The 22,958-nt window shown below is 40.8% G+C and overlaps 1 protein-coding gene across 1 annotated transcript in view; it reads right to left on the minus strand.

Moving 5' to 3' along the window:
- The window catches only part of AMOT (angiomotin), a 63,319-nt gene that overhangs the window by 4,153 nt on the left and 36,208 nt on the right, over window positions 1-22,958 (minus strand). Inside the window, exons 4-9 of the mRNA XM_075835839.1 lie at window positions 19,873-20,317; window positions 19,505-19,649; window positions 15,473-15,565; window positions 9,820-9,965; window positions 6,363-6,512; window positions 2,955-3,145 (exon numbers count right to left, since the gene is read on the minus strand). Coding sequence (XP_075691954.1) covers window positions 2,955-3,145; window positions 6,363-6,512; window positions 9,820-9,965; window positions 15,473-15,565; window positions 19,505-19,649; window positions 19,873-20,317 — 1,170 coding nt within the window. The remainder of the gene's footprint in view (window positions 1-2,954; window positions 3,146-6,362; window positions 6,513-9,819; window positions 9,966-15,472; window positions 15,566-19,504; window positions 19,650-19,872; window positions 20,318-22,958) is intronic.

Raw genomic sequence — 22,958 nt, forward strand, 5'->3', positions numbered from 1 at the left:
TGGTACTGGATCAACAGGAGGGTACAATGTTAAAAAGGTTCTATTCACCTAGTTGGATACAACTGTGAAATGCTGGAGACCACAGCAAAAAAGAATTGTAGCAACGTGGACTAATGTCGAACCGGACTTCTAAATTGGCATGCAAAAATACAGCAATGCATTTTAGAGCTCAACGGACTCTTCCAGGTTTGTTTAAAAATGCTCATTTTCTTTCAGACAATGGTAGATTGTAATGTCCACGGCCGCGGACCGTCGTACCGACTTACCCCTCGACGGCCGCGGCCATGGACTCCCTTCCGCTCTGCAGCATCCTCTAGTGTACGCGCTTGTGCCCGGCCTTAAAGGGCCAGTGCGCTCACATGAAAAATATCACCAATTAGCCCAAATCACCCTAGACTATAAAAAGGGCTCTGCCCTTTCAGTCCTTGCCGGAGCGTTGTTGTGTATACCCATGTTAGTCTTAGCAAATGGTCCCTTATGCCCCATGCACACGACCGTAAAAAATCTCCGTAATTGCAGACCGTAATACGGCCCGCAATTATGGACCCGTTCAGTTCTATTGGCCGCGGACACCTCTCCGTATCGCTACGGATAGCTGTCAGTGCCGTAGAACTGTGCCAGGAATTATGGAACATGTCCTATTCTTCGTATTTTACGGGCCGTGCTCCCATACTTTGTATGGGAAAACGGCCTGGAAATGCGGCCCGCGGCTGTGCCTGCAATTGCGGGCCGTGATTACAGGCACGGCTGCGTGCATGTGGCCTTAGTGTTATCCTGTTCCCAGTGTTCCCGTGCCCTGCTACCTGTATCCCGTGCCGTATTTGTTCCTCGCCTTACAGTGTTAGAGTCGTGTTGTACCACCTGTCACGCCTGCTTTCTTACACCACATCTGGTGTCATCTGCCATGCCGGATATCATCCGCCACGTGTGGCGTCATCCGCCTTCAAGTTTCATCTGTGCCTAAGCCTCTGCTACTGTCTGGACTATCAAAGGTACCCTTGTACTAGGACTTTGTATAGAATGTTGTTTGGCCTGCTGCTACTCCGCTTCAGCCGCGCTGTCTAGTAGGTCCACATACCCACAGATCGGGACATAGATCTATTGCTATGTTTGACAAATTTTCTATCTTATGTACTGGGTATGATCAGAAAAACTAACCTACACCGTAAGGTACCATTTATCACTTATGCTACTCAACCATGATTCAGTGAAAGTTTTTTTACATGGAGGCTGGTCAAGGTTCAGATTCTAATTATTACAATAGGAAGACTAGGAAGACTAACTGATCTCACTTTGCCCAAGTTTGTTCAGCAGGGGGCCAGACAAAGCAGTCAACAAACCTTGGCCAGAATAAAAAGCTGTCTTTCATGTCCTCAAATAAGTACCACTACTTCACTTGATCAACGGAGCTCAGTTTTCCCCCACATATGAAGTTCTAAATCCCCAGTTGTGCTGCATACCGCCTCTACTGTGAATTTCTAGAATTCTGGTGACACTTGGCCACAACTAGATGATGCTTGCTGAAGACGGATTCTTATGGCTCCCGCCAAACTCAATGTAGATGTTCTCTGAACATGGATACAAAATGTCCCCCTACGGTGAAGAGGTTGGGAATTACGGATTTGGGCAACAAATATTTAGAATTGACTGCTATTTTTTTAACATTGCTCAAGTACATTGCAGAAAATATAGCAAGTGCACATACCCGGAGCACACAGCGTTAAGGATTTTGCTTACGCTAGCTGGCTCAGAACCCAGATATGCTGTTTTACAACTTTCAGCTCTTCAAACAGCCATGTCCCTGAAATAACTAGTAAATTCCAACACAGAGTCCTGAGAAGAGCACACCAGGAGATAAGATAAGGGGAGAATGCACATTACACCAAAGAACGGCCTATAAGGTCACTACATCAGCAGAGACTAGGATTTGCAGGCTGCCAATTAAAGAACGTACACCGTGTGAGAATAAAAACCTCCCTAATGATAAAAAGGGGACAGTGCAAAGCCTGAAAAGGAAAATTTCACCCAAAACAGGAAAAAGTAGCTTTGAGCAAGGTTTTCAGTGATCTATTCCGCCGGCTTCATTCTAAGGCTATGTTCACACGGAGTATTTTGGGGGAGGAATATCTGCCTCAAAATTCCGTTTGGAACTTTGAGGCAGATTTTCCTCTCCCTGCACGCCGATTTCCACGGCGATTTTCGCGCCGTTTTTCGCCCGCGGCCATTAAGCGCCGCGGGCATAAAACAGCGCGAAATACGCTTTCTCTGCCTCCCATTGAAGTCAATGGGAGGTCAGAGGCGGAAGCACCCGAAGATAGGGCATGTCGCTTCTTTTTCCCGCGAGGCAGTTTTACTGCTCGCGGGAAAAAGACGCCGACGGCTCCCATTGAAATCAATGGGAGGCGGTCTCGGGCCGTTTTTGCCGAGTTTTGCGACGCGGTTTCCGCGTCAAAAAACTCGGCAAAATACTCCGTGTGAACATAGCCTAACAAGCCTCAGACCTCAACTTCTACATTGGGTCGTTTTTTTTCTGACTCTCTCACTAGACCTCAGCCTTCTCCCAGTTAATACTCTCTTACTAATAATAATCTAACCTATCCAAATATTGATGAACCACGCTACATAGGTTTCCATTTGATAGCAATTAGTAACAAGGGGTAGGGCTGAAGTACAGCCTACTATTCACTAGAATGTCCTGTTGTGAAGCGGACAACAAAAGGTAAAAAATTAAAATCCCAAAAAGTTTAGATACGGAAACTACATAAAAAATGTTAAGCTTCTAGGTTGACTTCTCAAGCTATATAGCAGCAAAAGAAAACATAGGAGGCCATGCATAGTTCCGTAAACGGCCTTACTCTACTTAGATTATTTTAGAGGGATATTATTTGCTGAAAATTAACAAAATATCGTTTTTTATTTGGAAAACCATGCTCACAAAACCTAATCATATTCACCTCTGAGCAGCCACAGTAGCAGCAGCATCCAGTGCAAACTGTCTCATAACACTCTCTTCCAAGTACTTCTGCTCCCACTTGGTCATGTCTGCCTCAAGGGCCAAGACTCTCTCCTCTTTCTCCCGGAGTAGCTCCATTAGGGCACCAGCATTATACTCCGAAACGCTGGTGGATTGAGAGTTTCCTTGGCGCTGTAACAAAGCATATGAGCTTGTGTAAGACATGAATTATAGTACATACAGCTGAAATAAGCTACAGTACTTTGTAGACCTTTTCTAGGTATGGTTGCTACACGTGTGAAATACACAAATACCTTGCTTCTGTACGCATCCGGAACTACCAATTAATATAATACTATAACAATTTTTATTAACATTGGTGGATTTTCTGGTGCACAGGACACTTAAAATAATTTCCATTTGTGGTGATTTTAGTTTTGCATTCGGACCCTGATATTTACAGATCTGACAATTCTGTATTAGTTTATAACGGAAGCCATGACGTTGTGACAGATCACTATTACGACGGATCCTAATGGACACTGATCAGACCCCAGTAGAAACTAAAGTGGGAAAGAGTCAAATAATCTCCAACCATACAGCAGAGGTAATCATATAATGTAATGGAGTGCAGAACAATAAAGCATTGATATAGAGAAGAGACAAAAAAGGTCCTCTCCACATATAAGCACACAAGATACAGTGAACTCCGCTGACAAGTCCAGTCCTTGAAGAAGCAGCGTGAGGGGAGCGGGATTACGTTTTCTTTCTGGACGCAACACACAAACAAGGCGATTGTTTCGCTGGACAGTTCACCTCTGCTAGTTTTAGCAGGACTCTTGGAAGGCTGGGGGTTTGCAATGACCTGACTGAGCAAATAATCTGAGTAATGTGCACACACAGCACTTTGCTTGGGCCAAAGAAAGAACTAAAATTATACTGGCTATTTCTGGGGCGTCTGTTGGTCTGCAATATGAAGGCCAATGTAAATGTAATGTGTATGTGTACTATGATAATAACCGAATACAAAGAGAAACATTCAGAAAAGCTGGAGAACCACAGGCAATTAAAATCTAAACAGTGGTTTTTATCATCACACTTCCGAAAACTGATAACAGTTTTCATGCTCGGCTTGTACCAAACAAGCAAGATATCCAGGAACATTTGGTCATTGCAATTCCATCAAATTAATTTGTGATTTGTTTCAAAAGACCAGGATTTTTTTTAGCTTGCCCAAAATAACTTACCATCAGGTAAAATTGGAGTATGTAGAAAACAATTTTAACTGCACAACAGATTCACAAACTATACATGGGGATTGTGATACTGATATTGTGGAGTGGTCTTCCAAATAGTTTACTCAAATAGGTATTCTGATTACTACAAGTTATCACCTATCCACTGGATAAGTGATAACTAATAAAGCAGGGGGCGGTCTGACCGCCAGAACCCCTACCGTTGACTGAAACGGAGTCCCGTGTGCCAGGTGCAAGCCTGCTGCCAGGAGGAATGGTGGTGGAGCACGCGCCATGTTGCTCCCTTTAAACGCTATGACACTGATGGAAACTGCCGAGCGGTCACTTGACTATACCACCTAATACTTTAAATGACATATCTGCCCAGTTATACAGCAGTTCTGGATCAGCTGATCTATCGCTGTATACAAAAATATATATTTTAAAACAAACCAATGGTATCTATATTTTTCAGTGACTTATAACAGTGGAGCAGTTAACTGTATAGAGGTCAGGGTCTGCGTGGCATCAGCTGATGCATCACTGCAAAACGTAATATATGTCTAGTCTAGGACTCTACAAAAGCTGGGCGATAACCCCTGAGGGTGCTGTAATGGCAGACATATTGGTAGTCACACAGCTTTATCAGAAACAGATAACTAAGAAATAGCTTAGTAGAATTTTTACCAACCTGATAAAGAAGGATAACTCAAGGACTTATTTACGAGAGATTTTTTTGGGTGGGGAAACTGCTCTAGAAAGGAGATCTACCCAAAAAATAATATGTTGCCTTAATTGTATGCGGAGATTCGATTGATTGACTGATGTTACAGGGCCAAAACCTGAAGAGAGATTCTGACGACAACATGACCTGTTCCCTTCCGATTTCTGTTGGGTGCAGGGTGAACATTGAGACCTTATATAGACCCAAATCACAGAGTACAACAATATATACCTCATAACAGGCTTGAATCAACCAAATTGATAACATAAATCCACACATGGCAACAGAAATCAGAAATGCAAAAGTTCATCAGAAACACTCTTCAGCGGATGGACTTGTTCAGATGTTAATTCCATTAAAAGGACATTTATTTATTTTTTCTTCTATATGAATGTGTGAAGGTTTAATGTGAAAAACACTCTTTAAATAAGTGGTGACCAATAGGGCATGATACAACACTAGCAAAAACCAAAGAGATGGTGAGCGCCACTCAAAAGGCAAAACGGAGTGCAAAAAGGGCTCAATTAAACCATGTAATCCGAAGAAGGGAAAAGAGAGACAAAATATTGCACATCCCAAAAAGTTTTGATCTAAATTGAAGCAGCAAATTCTTCATTATACAAATATGTAACAATAATGTTTTGTTTTTTTATTGCAAGTGCTAGTTGGTGCGAATTGGTCTTCTGTTAGGACCATTGTTTTATGTCTGCGTGCTATCCGTTAGCACAGATCGCACACGAACCCATTCATTTCTAATGGCCCCATGAACATGACCGTGGTCTCCACCGATCTGTGTGCGGGCCATGGGAGAGAGCCGGAAAACTTGGACTTGTTTGCAGCTCGGTATCACCCGTGATGTGAAAACCTATGGAACATACGGAACGGTTGCGGAGGACACACTGTTAACACACAGAACGCATCAATGGATCACAGATCCGTTGTTTACAGGCCGCAAAATACAAACGGTCATGTGCATGTAAGCCTAAGGCTATGTTCACACAGCCTATTTTCAGCCGTTTTTTTGGCCCATAAACGCCCCGAAAAACGGCTGAAAATACGTGGGCTGGACGCCTCCAAACATGTGCCCAGTGATTCCAATGGGAAAAACGGCGTTCCTTTCACACGCGACATTTTCTACGCGAACGTTGTTAAAAACGGCTTGTAAAAATATGCCACATAAAAAAAGAAGTGCATGTCACTTGAGCCATTTTTTGGAGCCATTTTTCATTCGAACAACAGAAAAACAGCTCCAAAAGCGGCGATAAGAACACCCATCAAAAAACTCTTGATGCATAAAAAAACGGCTGGAAATCAGAAGCGGTTTTCCCTTGAAAACAGCACGGTATTTTACAGAGGTTTTTTGTTAGCCGTGTGAACATACCCTAAAGCTTTATTATTAAAATGGACTGGATAAAAATCAATAATATGAAGAAAACTCAGCTGGGGGTACCTGCTGCATTCGTAGAGCTTCCAGTTCTCTTTCCAGCCTGGTGCGTAGTCTATGTTCCAGTTGTTCACGCTTTTCACAGGCAGCCTGGAGCTGAACCAGGGCCTGCTGCATCTTTTCTACTTTGTCAACATAAACCTGCTTCTTCTTCAACTAGAAATGAAACAAAGAGTGTGACATTAACAAAACTCCCTTTGTGATGGTGCAGCTCGCTGCGCAAAATGGCCATCAGCCATCGCTTTCTTCATCCCCTGAACTATTTCTGTACTCCATAAAGTTTAAATCTACATAAAAATATCAGTAACTTTGCTTTTTTATTTTTTTGGCCAACTTTCTAGTTATTCAATGTCTTAAATTTTTGTCTATTCACAAAATTAGCTACTTTGAAAATGCTGCTGGTTACCAATGGAAACGGACAACATTTTATCTCCACTGTCGGACATGTGAAGTAAAGGCTTCACTCTGACCAGATGTCATTTGATCTCCCACAATGCATTGCTCTCTAACAGGAAATCATGAGAATTCTGAATATTGGCTTAGTACAGAATTAGAGAAAACATTTTGGGACTCAAAATCCAGACAAAGTTACTCAATATTTCAATTACATTTTAACTGTAGGATGTTATCAATATATATTTTTTGACTCTCCACAATTCTTTTGCGATATATTGTATTTATATAAATAATCGTTCTAGCAAACTAATCCTGGGCTACAGTGGCTCTTCCCAAATATGAACCACACACCACAAATGGTTAACCAGGGGAAGTCACTGAAGTGTACCCAGACAGATTCTGCTGGTGCCTACGGTGGCATTTGGTCTCTGAGCTGCCAGTTGGGCATCACTATTTTAAAGTAACAGTTGTCTAAAACCTAATTGTGGACAGGGTCTTTGCAGATATTTGTAGATATTCTACATCCGAATACTGGCACAACAGGTGAATGATAAAGTCACTTAGGAGACCTGTCCATACGTGCTTATATGGGAGGCAAAGCAGCACTATACCAGTTTGGTCACATTTCAAAGAGATGAGAATAGTTTTCCTTAACCCCTTTATGCCCTTAATGCAACAGTTACAAAAATTCCCTTTTTGGAGTATAGTACAGCTCAATTATTTTGTATTACTTTCTCTTACAAGGATAGAAGAATAGGATTAAACATAATTCCAACACTGAAATCGCAATAATGGGAAGTGTTCCCACGCACCCCACACTTGGCTAGTACCGCTCCGCATTGCCCCGTAGCCCTGCTAGATGGAAACAAAGTCTGACTTATAATTGACACTCTTTGCTTGTATAAATTCTATATTGCTCTGTTCTTGATGATCATCAAAATGTTACGGTTTGCTATGCAAGGTATTTTGAATACATCACATGTTTAAATCGTGGGTCCGGAGCCCAGAGAAGAACTAGAATAAAAAGTAATGAAGGAAATTACCGGTAATGTTCTGACATTATAGTCTCAAGCCTTTTATGGTACAATTTTAGTATGTAAAGAATCTAGTATATCCTAAGCCCTTGCCAAGCCGCGTCTCTTTTAGATTTCACTTGACAGAACTATGAGAGGAATCCCCTCTGTTTATACTTGCTGCTCAGGATACCTCTTATGGTATAAGGTCGGCCAGAAATGCCAATCCATCGCAGAGTCATAATTGTCATCACACTTGGCAAAACACAGGCGATGGCCAAGAACATGCCCCTAAATGTGGAAGTTTAACCCTTGCAGCAAATAACTATATTTTGCCGTGTTTGAATATACTGGATACCTTTGACTTTATCATATCAAATCACCCTCATCTGCAGCGTTGTACCAGTCAACTAGTAGGGGTGCCACATAAACACTGGAAACGCCAGGCAATGCACTTATAACTTAAGCTATTATGGTTTTCTTAAATTGTTTTGTTAGTCTAACAGAAACACTAGATTATTATGTCAAAATGAATAAAATGATGTGCTTAAAAGCATTTAAACAGTTTATGATATGTGCCCCACCCCCAACCGAGGAAATGCTATGTTTTCATACTGGCTTTTTCAACGTATTAAGTAATTTATTTGAGCTTTTTTTTTCAATTTAGTTATAAGATTCTTTTAAAAGCTGTATTTGTTTCTTGCAGTAAGTTTAATCTGAGGATAAAGTAGTACATAAGGAAAGGTGCGCAAGGTATGCAGCAGCGTTGTCCTACTAGTCGGATCAGTAACGTTCCACTCTCTTCAGAATGTTACAAAGTGCTTGATGTTTTCCAGACCGTAAAACAAGAAAATAAAAAAAAATTAAAAAAATGTTCCATCTTCATTTACTGAAAATTCCTTTCCCAGACACTGCCCAGACTCCCAGCAGAGTATGAAGTATTTCTAGTATAACTTCAGAATGTAATGGGTAAACCAAGCAGTTAAAGTCAAATCTGGCAATCTGCGCATCATTAGAAGCCGGGGGTTGAGAGTTTTGGGAATGTTGAGCCACTTACGGAAGCATGAGTGGTAAAACTGTTGTGGAATGTGTAGGGTGAGGAGAAGCAGGGCTTTAACTAACCAGTAACCAACACTTAAAATGTTTATGCACATGATTAAAGTAGACCAAAGCCACGTTTCTTGGACTTGCAGACCTATGCACATCTCTTTATAGTGAATAACACTAACGTGGTAGACATGGTCTCGCCAAGGAGTGATGAGCTCAAATGAAGAATGTGATCAACTGGACATATATATAGCTCATGTAATAACATTTTGCTTTAGAAACACTGATCTTTTTTTGCTCTGCACTGACTTGACTCCATTGCAAAAACTAGACTACATAGGTTTGGCTGTCAATACAAAGAATGAGACTACCGTCGTCAGGACATGTGTTTAACAAAACCAAATGAGGTTTAACTAAAGGTGTGTTGTAAATGAAAGATATCTGCTGGACAACGTCATACGATTGACATATATCCACTAGATAAACTTGGTCCAATGCTTTGCCTTAAGAGAATGGTGCAGACCTCTGTAACACTTTTATCTTGAATATAATTGTGTAACTAAACGTTCGACAAACTTCTGACATGTCATAGTGACATGTCAGAAGTTTTGATTGATGGGGGTCCGAGCACTGAGACCCCACCAATCGCTAAAACGAAGCAGCAGAAGTGCTAGTGCGAGCGCTCAGACCCTTTGTTTCGGTTTGGCTTTTTCAAAAAAGCCGATGTATCGGAGTATGGGCTCATAGTCTTTCTATTGAGTCTGTACTCCGATACATTGATTTCCGAAAAAAGGCTGAGCAGAAACTGAGCACTTCTACCACTTAGTTTTAGCGATTAGTTGGGGTCTCAGCGCTCAGACATCTACCAATCAAAACTTCTAACATGTCACTATGACATGTCAGAAGTTTGTCAAACGTTTAGTTACCCTTTAAGATACCACAAGGTTATAACATTTAGGACACATATACTAGATATATATTCAACACTATTAGACTTTCAAACTTACTTCTTCCTCCAGCTTCACCACCTTGGCCTGTGCATTGTTTAGGGCTTGGTCTCGGATCTCAATATGCCTTCTTTGGTCCTCGTTCATAGAACGTAAGGAGGATGACTCCATTTCAAGCTTCTCTTTCTCTCTTTGCAGATCTTTGTCTGAAAATTCAGATAATGTATGAGAAAAACACTTTCTTACACATCTCCAGGTAGAAAGAGTACTGTCCTTCAGTCCAAGAGGTCAAACTGAAGATGGATAAGGAGGCAGAAGTTATCTGCAGTATTAGGACCTTCCTCATTATAAAGACGGTGACGCTTGAGTTGCAGGATGCCACATTTTCTCATATTCATGGCCGCTAGAATTGATATTACGCTATAAACAGTGTTAAATCATAGAAAACTGCTTATCCATGAAGTGATGAAATATTTAATGGAGAAACCACAGTTGTGCTATCATTTTTCTTCACTGTCGATTACGGCTGATGGCCAATCCTGAATGTGACAGCCTCTTTGCTAGTTATCTGAATAAGATGCTACTTTTTCCCCATATTTCTTGTGATATTTTATAGAGTCCTTAAAAAAAAAAAAGTTCAGATATCACCAGAGAAGTCATAAATTAGTTTGAGGTTAAGGGTTTGTCCTGGTGACAGTTTTCTGACCTCTAATGCAGAATATTCGTATTTTTCTACAGAGAGCACAGCAATCTATGGCCGGCATTGTTCCTGCAGTCGCTCCCTCATTGCTAGTGCCAATCCATTGACTCATTCAGTTAAAAAGTAATTACAAACAACATCACCCACATCCCTCTATTCCCAGCTATGCACAACAAACATCTGGGCGTTGCTGGAGAGATGGGTGTATTTCTGTACAATTCTCTAGGGCATAAATCAATGACAGAAACAAAAGTTAACAGGGAAAAAAGTGGGTGTAGTTTCACCAAGAAAATGCCTTATGCTGCACGAAATATACAAGGGAGGTTTTTGATGACTGTGTAACCCATACTGGATACTCATACTCGACTGTTGAAGTACCCAAATAAATAAAAAAATTATAATTCATCTGCAAATGGAAAACCTTTTCTTTTATTGACGAAGTACTTTTTATCAGTTTGCAAGGCAAAAAATCAAAAAACACTAGCTAAAAGTGTAAACAATATATAATGTTTGTCACGGGTTTTGGGTAGTTTTGGCACATTTTGAAGGGGATTCTACACGAATATACTGTATAATAGTTAGTTACTGTGAGAACATGAATATACCCCATATCTCTGCTCAAGGTTCCAAGCATGGAGCTGCTTACTATGGTTTCTATATAAGCAGTCCAGTCCTTTGTGTCACAAACCCAGTCACAGTTGTATACCAGGCGATTGCCCCCTCCTCACCCTCAATTCCTTAAAACCATTGCCTGTAACAAACGGTTTGAAATATCGCTTCTATAGGTTAGAATTATGTGTGGTCACACTATTTAACCCAATGTTAGATTATCAGTGATAGTCTACGTTCTGTCAGGTTTGTGCTGCTTTTTAACTAGAATAGCATAGTCCACAGCGCTATTCATGGCATAAACCAGAGAGAAAAAAAAGGGCGTATTATGTAGTCAGACGAAAGATTAATTGAGAGACAGAGAGGTAGGATCCAGCGAGGTGTAGTGGTAAAAGGAAACTCAGTTTCCACTTTATTAGACGTGAGCGATAAAATAACAAACATAGGAGAAGGAACGCAATACCAGGTGGTCTAGATGGCAAAATGAGGGAGGCTACGCGTTTCGAACACGATCTGTGTTCTTATTCATGGCTAGTTCTAGAGGGTATCCAAATCATGCGGGTATCCAAAATACGGAAAAAGCTACAACTCTTTGAATTATACCTTTCTCTGTTTATATTCCACTCCTTGGTTTAGGCTTCTGAATATTGAAGAAAAATTCAGACCAAAATACAGAGAGAGGCCAAAATATGAGACTGTTTACTGCGGCGTTGCTTCCTCTGAGAATAAATATATTCATTTTATTATTTCCAGCAATCTATTCAGTGTTATGTAGCGGTGCCAAATTTGCCATTAGCTTTTTCTATTGTGCACAGTAATAATTGTGTTAAAGGGGTATTTATAGCATATCCATATCCCATAAAGTTGTGAGAGCAGCTCATTAGTCTCGCAAAGATTAATCAGGTTAATGGTTAATATTCCTAAAAGAATAAAAGATTATTCTTGTGAACATTTGGTAAAGTTAGTTTACCTGTGTTGCCAAATGGAGAGAACAATTTATGTGTTACAAAAGGCAAACACCGGTATAAAAGGGACGTCGTAATAGGGATTTTATGGAATTTTCCAGGTAAAGCAATCACCTGGAAAGCCCCAATTTAGAGGAAGAGGAATTTCAACAAATTAAAATAGAAATATTAAAAAGAGTACTAAGATATTGACAAGAGAAAGCCAGAGAGGAAGGAATTAAAAAGGAAGCATGGCACAGACGTAACCATTTCATTTCGGATAAGATTATGACAGAGCCGGTCTGGTGAAATGACAGACATTGCTTCATTGTAAGTGACTGGTAACAATAACTAATCAGAGGATCTGGTAACAAGAGTCCCTGCAGCCATTACCACCCAGTCCCTGAACGACCAGTAGTGCTGCATTCCTGAAACAAGGCTGTGGGAGGGAGGAAGGTGAATCAGGGCAAAGGTTTACACGTGAACAAGACTTAAGTAAAGCCTGCCACTTGTAATGATCTCTACAAGACGCGTTCATCCTTGTGCATCTACTGAAAGTGTAACGATGAGACAACTAATTGCTGTCTTTACTGGCTTATGAGAGCAGCCGTGGGAAACCAGAATTATAATATCCTCCACCTGATGATATGATGTTTAAAGCCAATAAAAAACAAAAAAAACAAGATAAAGTTAAAAATTACAAAAATGCATTAAAGGGGCTGTCTCAGGAAGCCGGCTGAATGCTGCAATTCCGGCTGGTCTTACCTCCCCTTGATCAGCTGTTATGGCTGGAGAACCTGTTTCTGTCCAGACATATTACCTGACATGGCAGCCATTCAAATGACCGGCTATCCGTGTAATGCGTGGTTGGGACAGGTACACGCTACTATTAGCGGAAACAGCGCAAAAAAAAATAATATTGTGCCGTTTGGTTAACAGCAGCTTACAAAGAAAACAGAGGACTCCTAGCTAAGAATCCGCTGTATGAGGAGACTCCCGCTAATGATTTAACGGCTGCCATGTATACTTGCAGATATATGGCGGCCGTCAGTCACTGCTGGGAAAAGGTGAGGAGGAGTATGAGAATGCTCCCCTTATAAATACAGCGCATTTAACGGAGTCCACTGTATTCTCAGTTATCCGCTGTAAGCCAAACGGCACAATACTTTTTTGGGTGTTGTTTGGGCCAATAATAGAGAGGACCTGTCCCAACACGAACAGATGATGGATCTACTTTAAAACAACCCCTTTAGGGACCGGAGACCAGAAGAGAAAAGCTGTAGATAAAGTGACTTTCTTTGACCGTCTTTAAGAAAATGGCAGTGCAGAGAATTTGCCAAAGGAAGATATTTTTTTTTTTTTAGGGGTACATTACATATCTAGATCGATATTATATATTACACAAATATCTCTATCTTTATATTGTGATATACTGTATATCAATGTATCTGAATTTCTGCAGCAGAAGGTTTAGAACATTGGGTCTCGCTGTTCTGCAGTAGAGGTTTTAATTACTATAATTGAGGTTAGCTGATAATGACTGCTGATCTAGTGAAAGTGGAAGAACTAGGAACAAACCTCTTGTTTGTTCAGGTCAAGTTAAAAGCAATGTAAACTTTTGAAAAGAGATTATATATATATATGTCAGTGTGTTTTGTGCAACTTTATAAATCGTTTTTATGAAAAATTCCTTTTACTTTTTGAGATACAGCTGCTCTGTATCCTGTATACAGAGCAGCCCTGGGAAACCTCCCCAAGGTATACATTTAATGTATACCTGTGATGGATGCCACACAGTAGAATTCGTCACATAGGCCCCAAAGAAAAAAATAAAATGTCTTAATAAGGATATTTATGTTTTTTTTGTGGGATCCCTCAGGATAGAAAAGCAAAGGTTAATGTATACAAGCCAAACAGTGGCCAAAAGGACACTCTTTCCAAACATTCACGCTAATCGTAGGGCCAAAACGAGATGTGACCATAGCCGTACTTGGCCTTTTTACTGTTTGATACCTATTGACATAATAGAAAATGACAACATTGGGAAATAAAAACAACCCCCCTTTTCAGTCAGCCGATTGCCATAAGCTTCAGAATCTGAACAGGCGGCAATCAGCTGCAATGTGGGAGAAACTCCTGTTGGCAATACATTTCCCCTGAAGTGGTAATAGAAATGTAGTATTACATGGTGGGCATTGGTCCACCAGAGCGATGACACTTAGCAGTTCTCTGGTCTGGCTCTGCTACAGATCTTAAAACTACAATAAAACATCTCTCTATTTCAGAGTTCTCAAAGGCAAACTAACTTGCTGGGTATTAAGAAAGGGAACACCTACAGCAATTTAGTTTTAAAAGAGAAATGAGACAACTCCCACAGAAAATATGTAAACACCTTTAATTTGCTGAAACAACTAGCTGGGTTTTAAAAAGATGGTCTACTTTACTTTAGCTGGAAATTCTTTTAATTTTTCAAAAGCTTGGCTATATACAAGGAACCACAAGTTCACCCCTCCTTCCAAAGGGTGGGAAAAAGGAGATGAAAGCCTCAAACATCAAACGCAAGGGAGCCAGATGAAGCAAAGAAGAAACATACAAATCAAACCACAAATTCAGACATCAGTACAAGGAATTTATAAACCCTTTGTTTCTACAAATTATTAAACACAATGACATTTAACCCAAATTCCCACAAAACATTTAATATAGAATGGAAAATGCCCCCTCCGTCAAACCCTAATCATTGTCTACACTTCATTTGTACTGTCTAAAAGGAAGGAATCAATTTTCACCAGCAATACAGCCGGCTTCTTACATCGTCCTCATATTACTTAGGGGCACAAGATCATGAATACACGTGTGTGGGGTGAGGGCTGTGTGCCATAGGGCTTTTTCCACAAACTTCCTTTCCATAGCATGAAATGAAAGGGACCCTTTAAATCAATCATACTGACCGACATTGATCAATGATGCCCTTTATTCAATTAATTTGTTACAGATAGAAAAAGGGAGCATTTTTTAATTGTCGTTTTTAACACTGCCCATTCATGAAAATCGGAAAACAAACTGAGAATTAAATGTGGTTTCATATACTCCCAAAAATGGCCAGAATTTTTTTTTAACAAGCTACCCTTCGTTACTGCCTGATGGGACAACCCTTGTCCATATGCCCTATGGATGTCAGAGGTGGGTCCCCCGCTTGAGGCCCCCCTCAATGAGCCAGAGCAGAGAGCCAGTAACAAGCAGCGGCTTTTGCCCTGCATGGACGATCATTCATCTCAATGGCCACAATGTAAAAAACACTACAGCTACAAGGATCAAGCGACAGCTACTTCCCCTGTACAGATCTATAATTATTGGAAAACACATACACAAAGATGACACAAATTCAACTTTAAGCGCACAGGGTATAGCATGGACACCAAATAACAACAGAGAGCTAGAATAATAGTGGGGAACTCACTCTGTGCTAGTAATTGGGATATGGTCTTCCTGTTGTCCTCTGATCCCTCAATCTCCTTTGCTGCAAGTTGCTTATTGGCAGTTTCCATTCGTTCTTTAACAAGACAAAAGAAAAAAAAAAAAGAAAAAAAAAGAACAGATTTATTAACTCATAGGGTATGCTTACAACTCGTCCACTGACATGCCATACATCCAGATGTATATACGTAGACCACACCTGTGTAAACAAACACACTCCCACTTTCCTCCAGCTCCCCAAGATCAGCACTTGGGATATATTAGAATAAAGACTCTAGACGCAGACATCCAGCACCATGCACCTCTTTGAATATTGATTGAATTCATAAAAGTAGGGCCTTGTTCACATCATGTTTTTGGCCCACGTTTAGCATAGCTGCAGGTAAAAAAGCTCCTGACGTATACGTTAAACATTGGCTGTGACGTATGCCTAACAGTGGCATCTGTCACTAAGACTATAGATGCCACTCAGACTATTACAGGGTACGTTTCACAGATATGTCATGAGCTCTCATGACGTATACCTTGAACAGATGCCATGTTAGTCTATGGGCGACGGATGCCAATGTTAGGCATCAGTCACAGGCATCTGTCCCCATAGGCTATTATGGGGTCCGTTTAACAGGTACATCATAGAAAGCTTTTGAAAAGATCATGATGTATATGTTGAACGGATGCCTGTGGAATAACTTCACCCATAAGCTCTCATGTTTAAAAAAAACTGTATACCGCCAGATTTATGTTTTTTTGCCAGATCCGGTTGACTGAAATAATGTAGACTGAGGCCAAAAGGACATTCTCTCGGCCTCCATTGGGCTAATGTAACCCTATGGACACTTTTCGCGTGTACATCAGGAGATTTCCCAACATGCATGCTAAATGCACATGTAAATGACCTAATTTGTAGAAGAAAGGGTCCACTACATTTTAAAGGAATATTACGCTGCATGCTTTGGATGGCCATTGTCCTTTATAAGTCTAATAGGATACGCAGATTAAAAAGAGAGGACTCTCTATTTGTGTGGGAGTGGCGATTTCATGACAATAATGCAAAAAAATTTCTTGCTGAAGGACGGGCCTCTAATACAAGAAACACCCAAACAATTTACAAATCCTCCCAATAACATCACTTCCGAAAAGCCATTCATTCAATTACCAGCATTCCCACAGCTCATTTATGGGTGCAGTGATATTTTCATGCCTGCAGCTCTGTAGGTCATCGCACTTAGGCCTTATTCAGACGAACGTGTAATACGTCCGTGTGCCGGCCTTGGAATCAACGGCCATCACACGGACCTATATAATTCAATGTGGCCGTTCACATGGCCGTTGTTTCAACAGACCGTGTGAAGGGTCCGTGAGAAAATAGGACATGTCCTATTTTTTCGCGCATCCCTCCATAGACTCAAGTCTACGGGGGATGCGTGAAATCACGGACCGCAGAGCACAGATGCACCTCGGATGTGAAAAACGCCCGTCTGAATCTAGAGGTAAAGTGTAAGTACAAGCTTTTTAATCATGATACACATCATTTCAGACTTGTTATAGAATATGGTGGTTGCTTGGTTAGATTTGCGGCGGTGTGAAATATGATTTTTCTTTAAGCGATGAGAATAGGGTGGAATCTATATATATATATATATGATCTATCTATGCTGAATAATAAAAGGAAAGCACAGTACATAGCCATATTAAAGACTGCTTTTTTCGGAGCGATAAGAACAGCTCGGCAACTACCGTGGTGACAAATCCAAACGGAATTCTCCTTTTCTATATAAAAAATGATGGAGGCAACATTTTAGAAGCCTAAATTATTTAAATGTTTAAATTCTGTTTTGTGTCCTAGGGGAATAATTCTAGATTCCCTAAATAGGAATTCTGAGGTCCTGCAGCAATCTGTCAAACATGCAGACCTCTGACCTTCAGCCACAGTGGAAATCATGGTAACTTGATTCAAGAAATCCCCCCCAAAAATTCACAAAATATCTGTTAAATAGGACAATATAAGTTTTCAACAGTTGTATATTCAGACCCATGAAGCTAGTTGCCAAATGAGTTTTTTTACTGGGTAAAATGGTATTGTGTTTCCATGTCACCACAGGTACTTCTGCATGAGGCTAAACTCAGGTGGTTAAACGGTCTACGTAACAGCATTGTGAGGTTCATTACAATTTACGTTTTTCTTATAGAAGTAAAATAAAAAAAACAGCTCCCCTGTGCTTCTTTCACTTGGTTATTTTTATAGCTTGTTTTTTTAATGGTAAAAGCGTTTTTTTTAATGTGTTTTCTTGTAGTGTTTTTCTATTCATTACATTTATAACATGCGTTTTTTTCTGGCGTTTAAGTCCTACAGAGAAGCCTACGTGCAAAACGGAAATAAAAACAAAACCAACAAAAACACCATACCTAGAGCATGCTCTCTTTGGGGGGAAAAAATGTCACTGACCACAAAAAAGCAACAAAATGCCAGAAAAATTGCACAAACAAAAAAAGCAGTGTTAGGCCTCATGCACACGACCGTATTTTTTCCCACCCGTAAATACTGGCGTAAATACGGGTCCGGTGTCACACGTATTCCACCCGTTTTGCACCAGTATTTACGAACCCGTGCCCGTAAATATGGGTCCGGTGTCACGCGTATTCCACCCGTATTTACGAGCACGTTTTTGGCGGCAAAATAGCACTGCACTAATCGGCAGCCTCTTCTCTCTATCAGTGCAGGATAGAGAGAAGGGACAGCCCTTTCTGTAATAAAAGTTAAAGAAATTCATACTTACCCGGCCGTTGTCTTGGTGACGCGCCCCTCTCTTCACATCCAGCCCGACATCCCTGGATGACGCGGCAGTCCATGTGACCGCTGCAGCCTGTGATTGACCTGTGATTGGCTGCGGCGGTCACATGGCCTGAAACGTCATCCAGGACGTCGGGCCGGATGTCGAGAGGGACGCGTCACCAAGGCAACGGGCGGGAGACCGGACTGGAGGAAGCAGGAAGTTCTCGGTAAGTATGAACGTCTTTTATTTTTATTTTTTACAGGTTTATACTGATCGGTAGTCACTGTCCAGGGTGCTGAAAGAGTTACTGCCGATCAGTTAACTCTTTCAGCTCCCTGGACAGTGACTATTTACTGACGTCGCTTAGCAACGCTGCCGTAATGACGGGTGCACACATGTAGCCACCCGTCATTACGAGAGCTCCATAGACTTCTATGGACTGTCCGTGCCGTTATTACGGCCTGAAATAGGACATGTTCTATCTTTTTCAACGGCACGGGCACCTTCCCGTGAGAAAACGGGAAGGCACCCGTCGCCAATAGAAGTCTATGAGCCCGTTATTACGGGTCGTAATTACGACCCGTAATAACGGGAGTTTTTACGGTCGTGTGCATGAGGCCTTAGTGGCGGGTTTTACATATCATTGTAGACTTTCGGCTAACATTTGGTTGCAGCGTTTTATGGCAAAACAAAAAACACAGGAAATTGAAAAAAAAATTCCCTAAATTGCTTTGTGAAACCGCCCTAAGGGTACCCACAAAAATAGCAGATTTGTTGCAAACTTTCCATCGCGAATCTACAGCAAAATCCACATCTGTTACGTGCTGATTTTGCTACGGATTCAAAGCAGATTTTACAGCTTCTTCATTGAAAAGACACGTACGTAACAGAATGAGCATACTGCAGATTTGAAAGTCAGCAGCAGGCTCAGATTTCCATGTGGAAAATTTTCTACGGCATGTGGATGAAATTTGTTCAAGTCTCATCCACATGGCTGGTACTGTAATCCGCATGGAAAATATGCAGCATTACCGCCCATGTGCAGGGAGTCTTATAGCGCTTGGGATCATGTGCACCAATCCACACTAATGAAAATAGAAGATCTTTTTGAAAACCGGAATCTGAATTTCAGGGTGCAGATTATTATGTTGTGGTCTTAAAATCGGGCATTATTGTGTTGCAAATAAGAAAATGAAACATGCTTTGACAGAGAATTAAAACATTTTCACACTGCCAAGTACCTCTAAGGTCCCTGTTAAAGTCATGAATCCGTCGGATCTCGCCCTCTAGTTTTGTTCTCATAGCTTTCTCCAAAGTCTCTCTCTTGGATGATGATTTTACAAGATTTTCATATGCTTCAGAGACACTCTGGATTTCCATCTCCATCTAAAACGTGCCAAGAGAACATAATGAGGAGCATGGCCAACTAAATACTCCCTCTATAATGACACATTGCACCTGTTTCCTCCCTTCCCAAATTTCAAACATTTAATGATATAAAAGAAAACAAGCATATGCTCAATAAAATAAAGAGAACAAAAAAAGATGATAAAACAAGGCACCACTATCTCAATATTCAAACAAATAAACGTCAATGACTCATAATTACTTTTTGAAACCTTGCCACTTTATCGTAGCAGCCTTCTAGCTCCTGGCGCAGAGACCTATTCTCTTCAGACAGGACAGCAACCATCTGCTGAGCCCGGGAAACAATGGCAAATGGGTCACCCTGCATATGGGAATAAGGGGAGGGCAATGGGGGAGGTCTTGCAGGGTCCATTTGTGGCTGTTGCTGCTGCTGTTGACCAAGGTATGTCTGGGACATGCGATAAATATCTCCATGGTGAAACTGACTGGATATTTGATGAGACCGTGGTGTCCCAGAGAAGAATTCCCCATGGCTTGGGGAGGGAAGCTGTTGTTGAGACGGTGACATGCCTGATGGTGGAGGGGAGTGTATGAAGCTCAGAGATCCCAAGGATGTAAGAGAAGAGGTGGGACTGTGGTAGTGTGGGGATCTCTGCTGAAAATGTTGCTGCACATCCTGATTTTGCCTGCGAAATTTAAAAAATAAATAAATAATAAAATTAATACTTTCCTTTAAAATAAAAATATACCCTATATATAAAAACAAAAAAAACAAAAACATTAGTACAAAGAAAAAAAAAAGTACACATTGTAGCCATCAGGAGCATAGCTAGGGTAGGGTAGTAGGACAAGTGTACAGGGTGCTAATAGGCCCCTCTGCCTGTATCTGTGCGCTGCATGAAGGAAAGCTTGGCTAGGACTCTGGTACGTATAACCTGCATCCAACTGAGGGAAGGTCAGCAGCCTTCAGTGTCATGTATCATTGCACATCCAACTACATCACTGAAGCATAAAAAAAATCCACATAAAACAGACAGGTACATACGGAATACAGCAGTACTAAATGTCACACAATAGCGGTGTGGATTTGTTGTATAACAAAATTAGACATTTTAAAAAATAAATAAAAAGGATAAAAATTGTAATTAAAATTATATAAGCAGTGCAAGTAAAGTTGCATACAATTTTTTATGTGATTCAACACATCTCTACACATAGCCTTTAAAAGGGTCTATGTAATACATGAACAGGCCAAGTTCATCAGAGTGAAAGAAGCTCTTTGTTAGCGGTCCCTGCCCGGGCTCACAAAGGGGTCGGCCCGATCAATGACATCCATATTTCCTATTAGGACGCAGGTCTTGATGAGACAATAATAATAATAATACAATTGAAAAGAATCATTTTTTGTTTCTAAAAGTTTACCAATTGGCCAAACAAACTTCATCCTATTTTACTGAACTATAAAATAACATTCTGCAGTTCAAAGCATAAATCATAGCCATACATGAAAATGACAAAATAAGTGTGCAATATCATAGTACAGAGCTTACTAACACAATTCCCATTGGGCCCAAAATGCAGAAATAGCAGAGCAGAAGAAAACTTTAGAATTGAGACAAAGCGAGTTATGAATAAGTGTAAAGTGCAGTGTAAACATTATGGACTTTTGAGGCCAAACAGATAATATTATCATGGCCCAATAACAAGACACTAATACAAAAAAAAAAAAAAAATGTACATAAAATACACACACACACCAGTGTGTTTATTAAACTTATATAATAAAATATAAATAAAATATTTTCTAAGTATTTAAAAAGGTGTAACGTACATGAAAAGAAGGCACGAAGCCCAAGTATACGGAGATCTCACAAGTTATCCAGCTTTCTCCAAATTATTTGGTGGTCCCTTCCTTCTTCATCCTCTAGAAGTACCAGCTCATTTTTCAGCACCAAAACCCCAAGTATATTCCATCTTCTAGAGGATGGAGCAGGCTGGAGAGTGAGTTGAGGCAATGATTCCGACAGTAGACAAATTGTTTTTCCGAACGTAAAGCCTATTGAGAATACTTGGGCAGCAGGTTCTCGGCAGAACAAGAAGTATATTGAAAACTCTTGGAGGCAGGAAGGCTTGTGAAGTTCTGTGTGACTGAAGCTGTTGGGACCAGTCAGTAACATAGTTTCTGCCCACATCCAGAAGGTGGATCTATCTATACATGTGTGTCATTAATAGGAATGCAGGTCACATCCCTCATACTCTCTATTCAGAGGTGTAATTTATCAGCCATCAAGAATGTACAGGACTGGTTTCCCTACCTCATTTCACTACCTCCTACTGCACCAATTCAGACACATACTTATTAAGAGATTAAGTTCTTGTACAAACTATCTCATTGGCTATGGCAATATGGTGTCACATCCGACTAGCAAAATTGTCAGCATCTTTACAATGCATACAAAATAAACGGAAGACTGTTAATCTCTACGTCCACCATTGCAACCATTTTTTTTGTTACAAAAGTGCAACTAAAATATAAGTTTAAAAAAATTAAGCAACTTTGCAACTTCTCCGAGCCTAAGGAGGGGGAAGTGGAGAGCCCCAGACAGCTCAGAGACGGCTGCCGATTCCCTCAAAGGCCCCTTGTTGCCCTGCTCTGTGCCGGAGGAGAGAGCCACTCTGATAATGAAGGACTAGAGACCAAGTGGGACAGGCTTCTAACTGGATGAACTCTTCCTCAAATTTGACTATGGTGGAGGTGGCCTAGTACCAGCTGCAGGGAAGCGAGAAGGGGACATCACCGGGGATGTGACAGCAGTGCGGCCAAGTGGTGATAGGAGTTGGGCCCACACTACTTGCTTTGGTGAAGTGAGCAGGGTTTACAATGTACTCACAAGGATGGGGACGGGGGGATGCTCCAATGTCAGTGACAGGAGCGAGGTTTTACACTGTATTTACCTGCTTAAAAACAATGGGAAACTTTCTCAGAGTCGCTTTGTCATGCCAGCCTGCTGAAGCTGTAGGGGGGCTGTGATCTCGTTCCTCTAAAGGTCCTCATAGTGGGGACGTGTGAGGACAACCAGGAAATAGACTTTATCCGTGGGGAAGAAATTGCTGTAAATACAATACCCTTATGTAAACGAACGAGACCCATTCTTTTAAATAGGGGGATTGAATATACAGCAACTCCTTACTATATTATTAGAATTGTCCATTTTACACATAGCTCCTCTGGGACAATTCTGATAATCGGTATACTATATATTACAATCCCCTTTCCCTTATGTTAAAGAATTTCGTCTTGGTAGTTTTTTTTAGCATAAACAAGAA

The sequence above is a fragment of the Rhinoderma darwinii genome, chromosome 8 (assembly GCF_050947455.1).
Source record: "Rhinoderma darwinii isolate aRhiDar2 chromosome 8, aRhiDar2.hap1, whole genome shotgun sequence".
NCBI classification, from domain to species: Eukaryota; Metazoa; Chordata; class Amphibia; order Anura; family Rhinodermatidae; genus Rhinoderma; species Rhinoderma darwinii.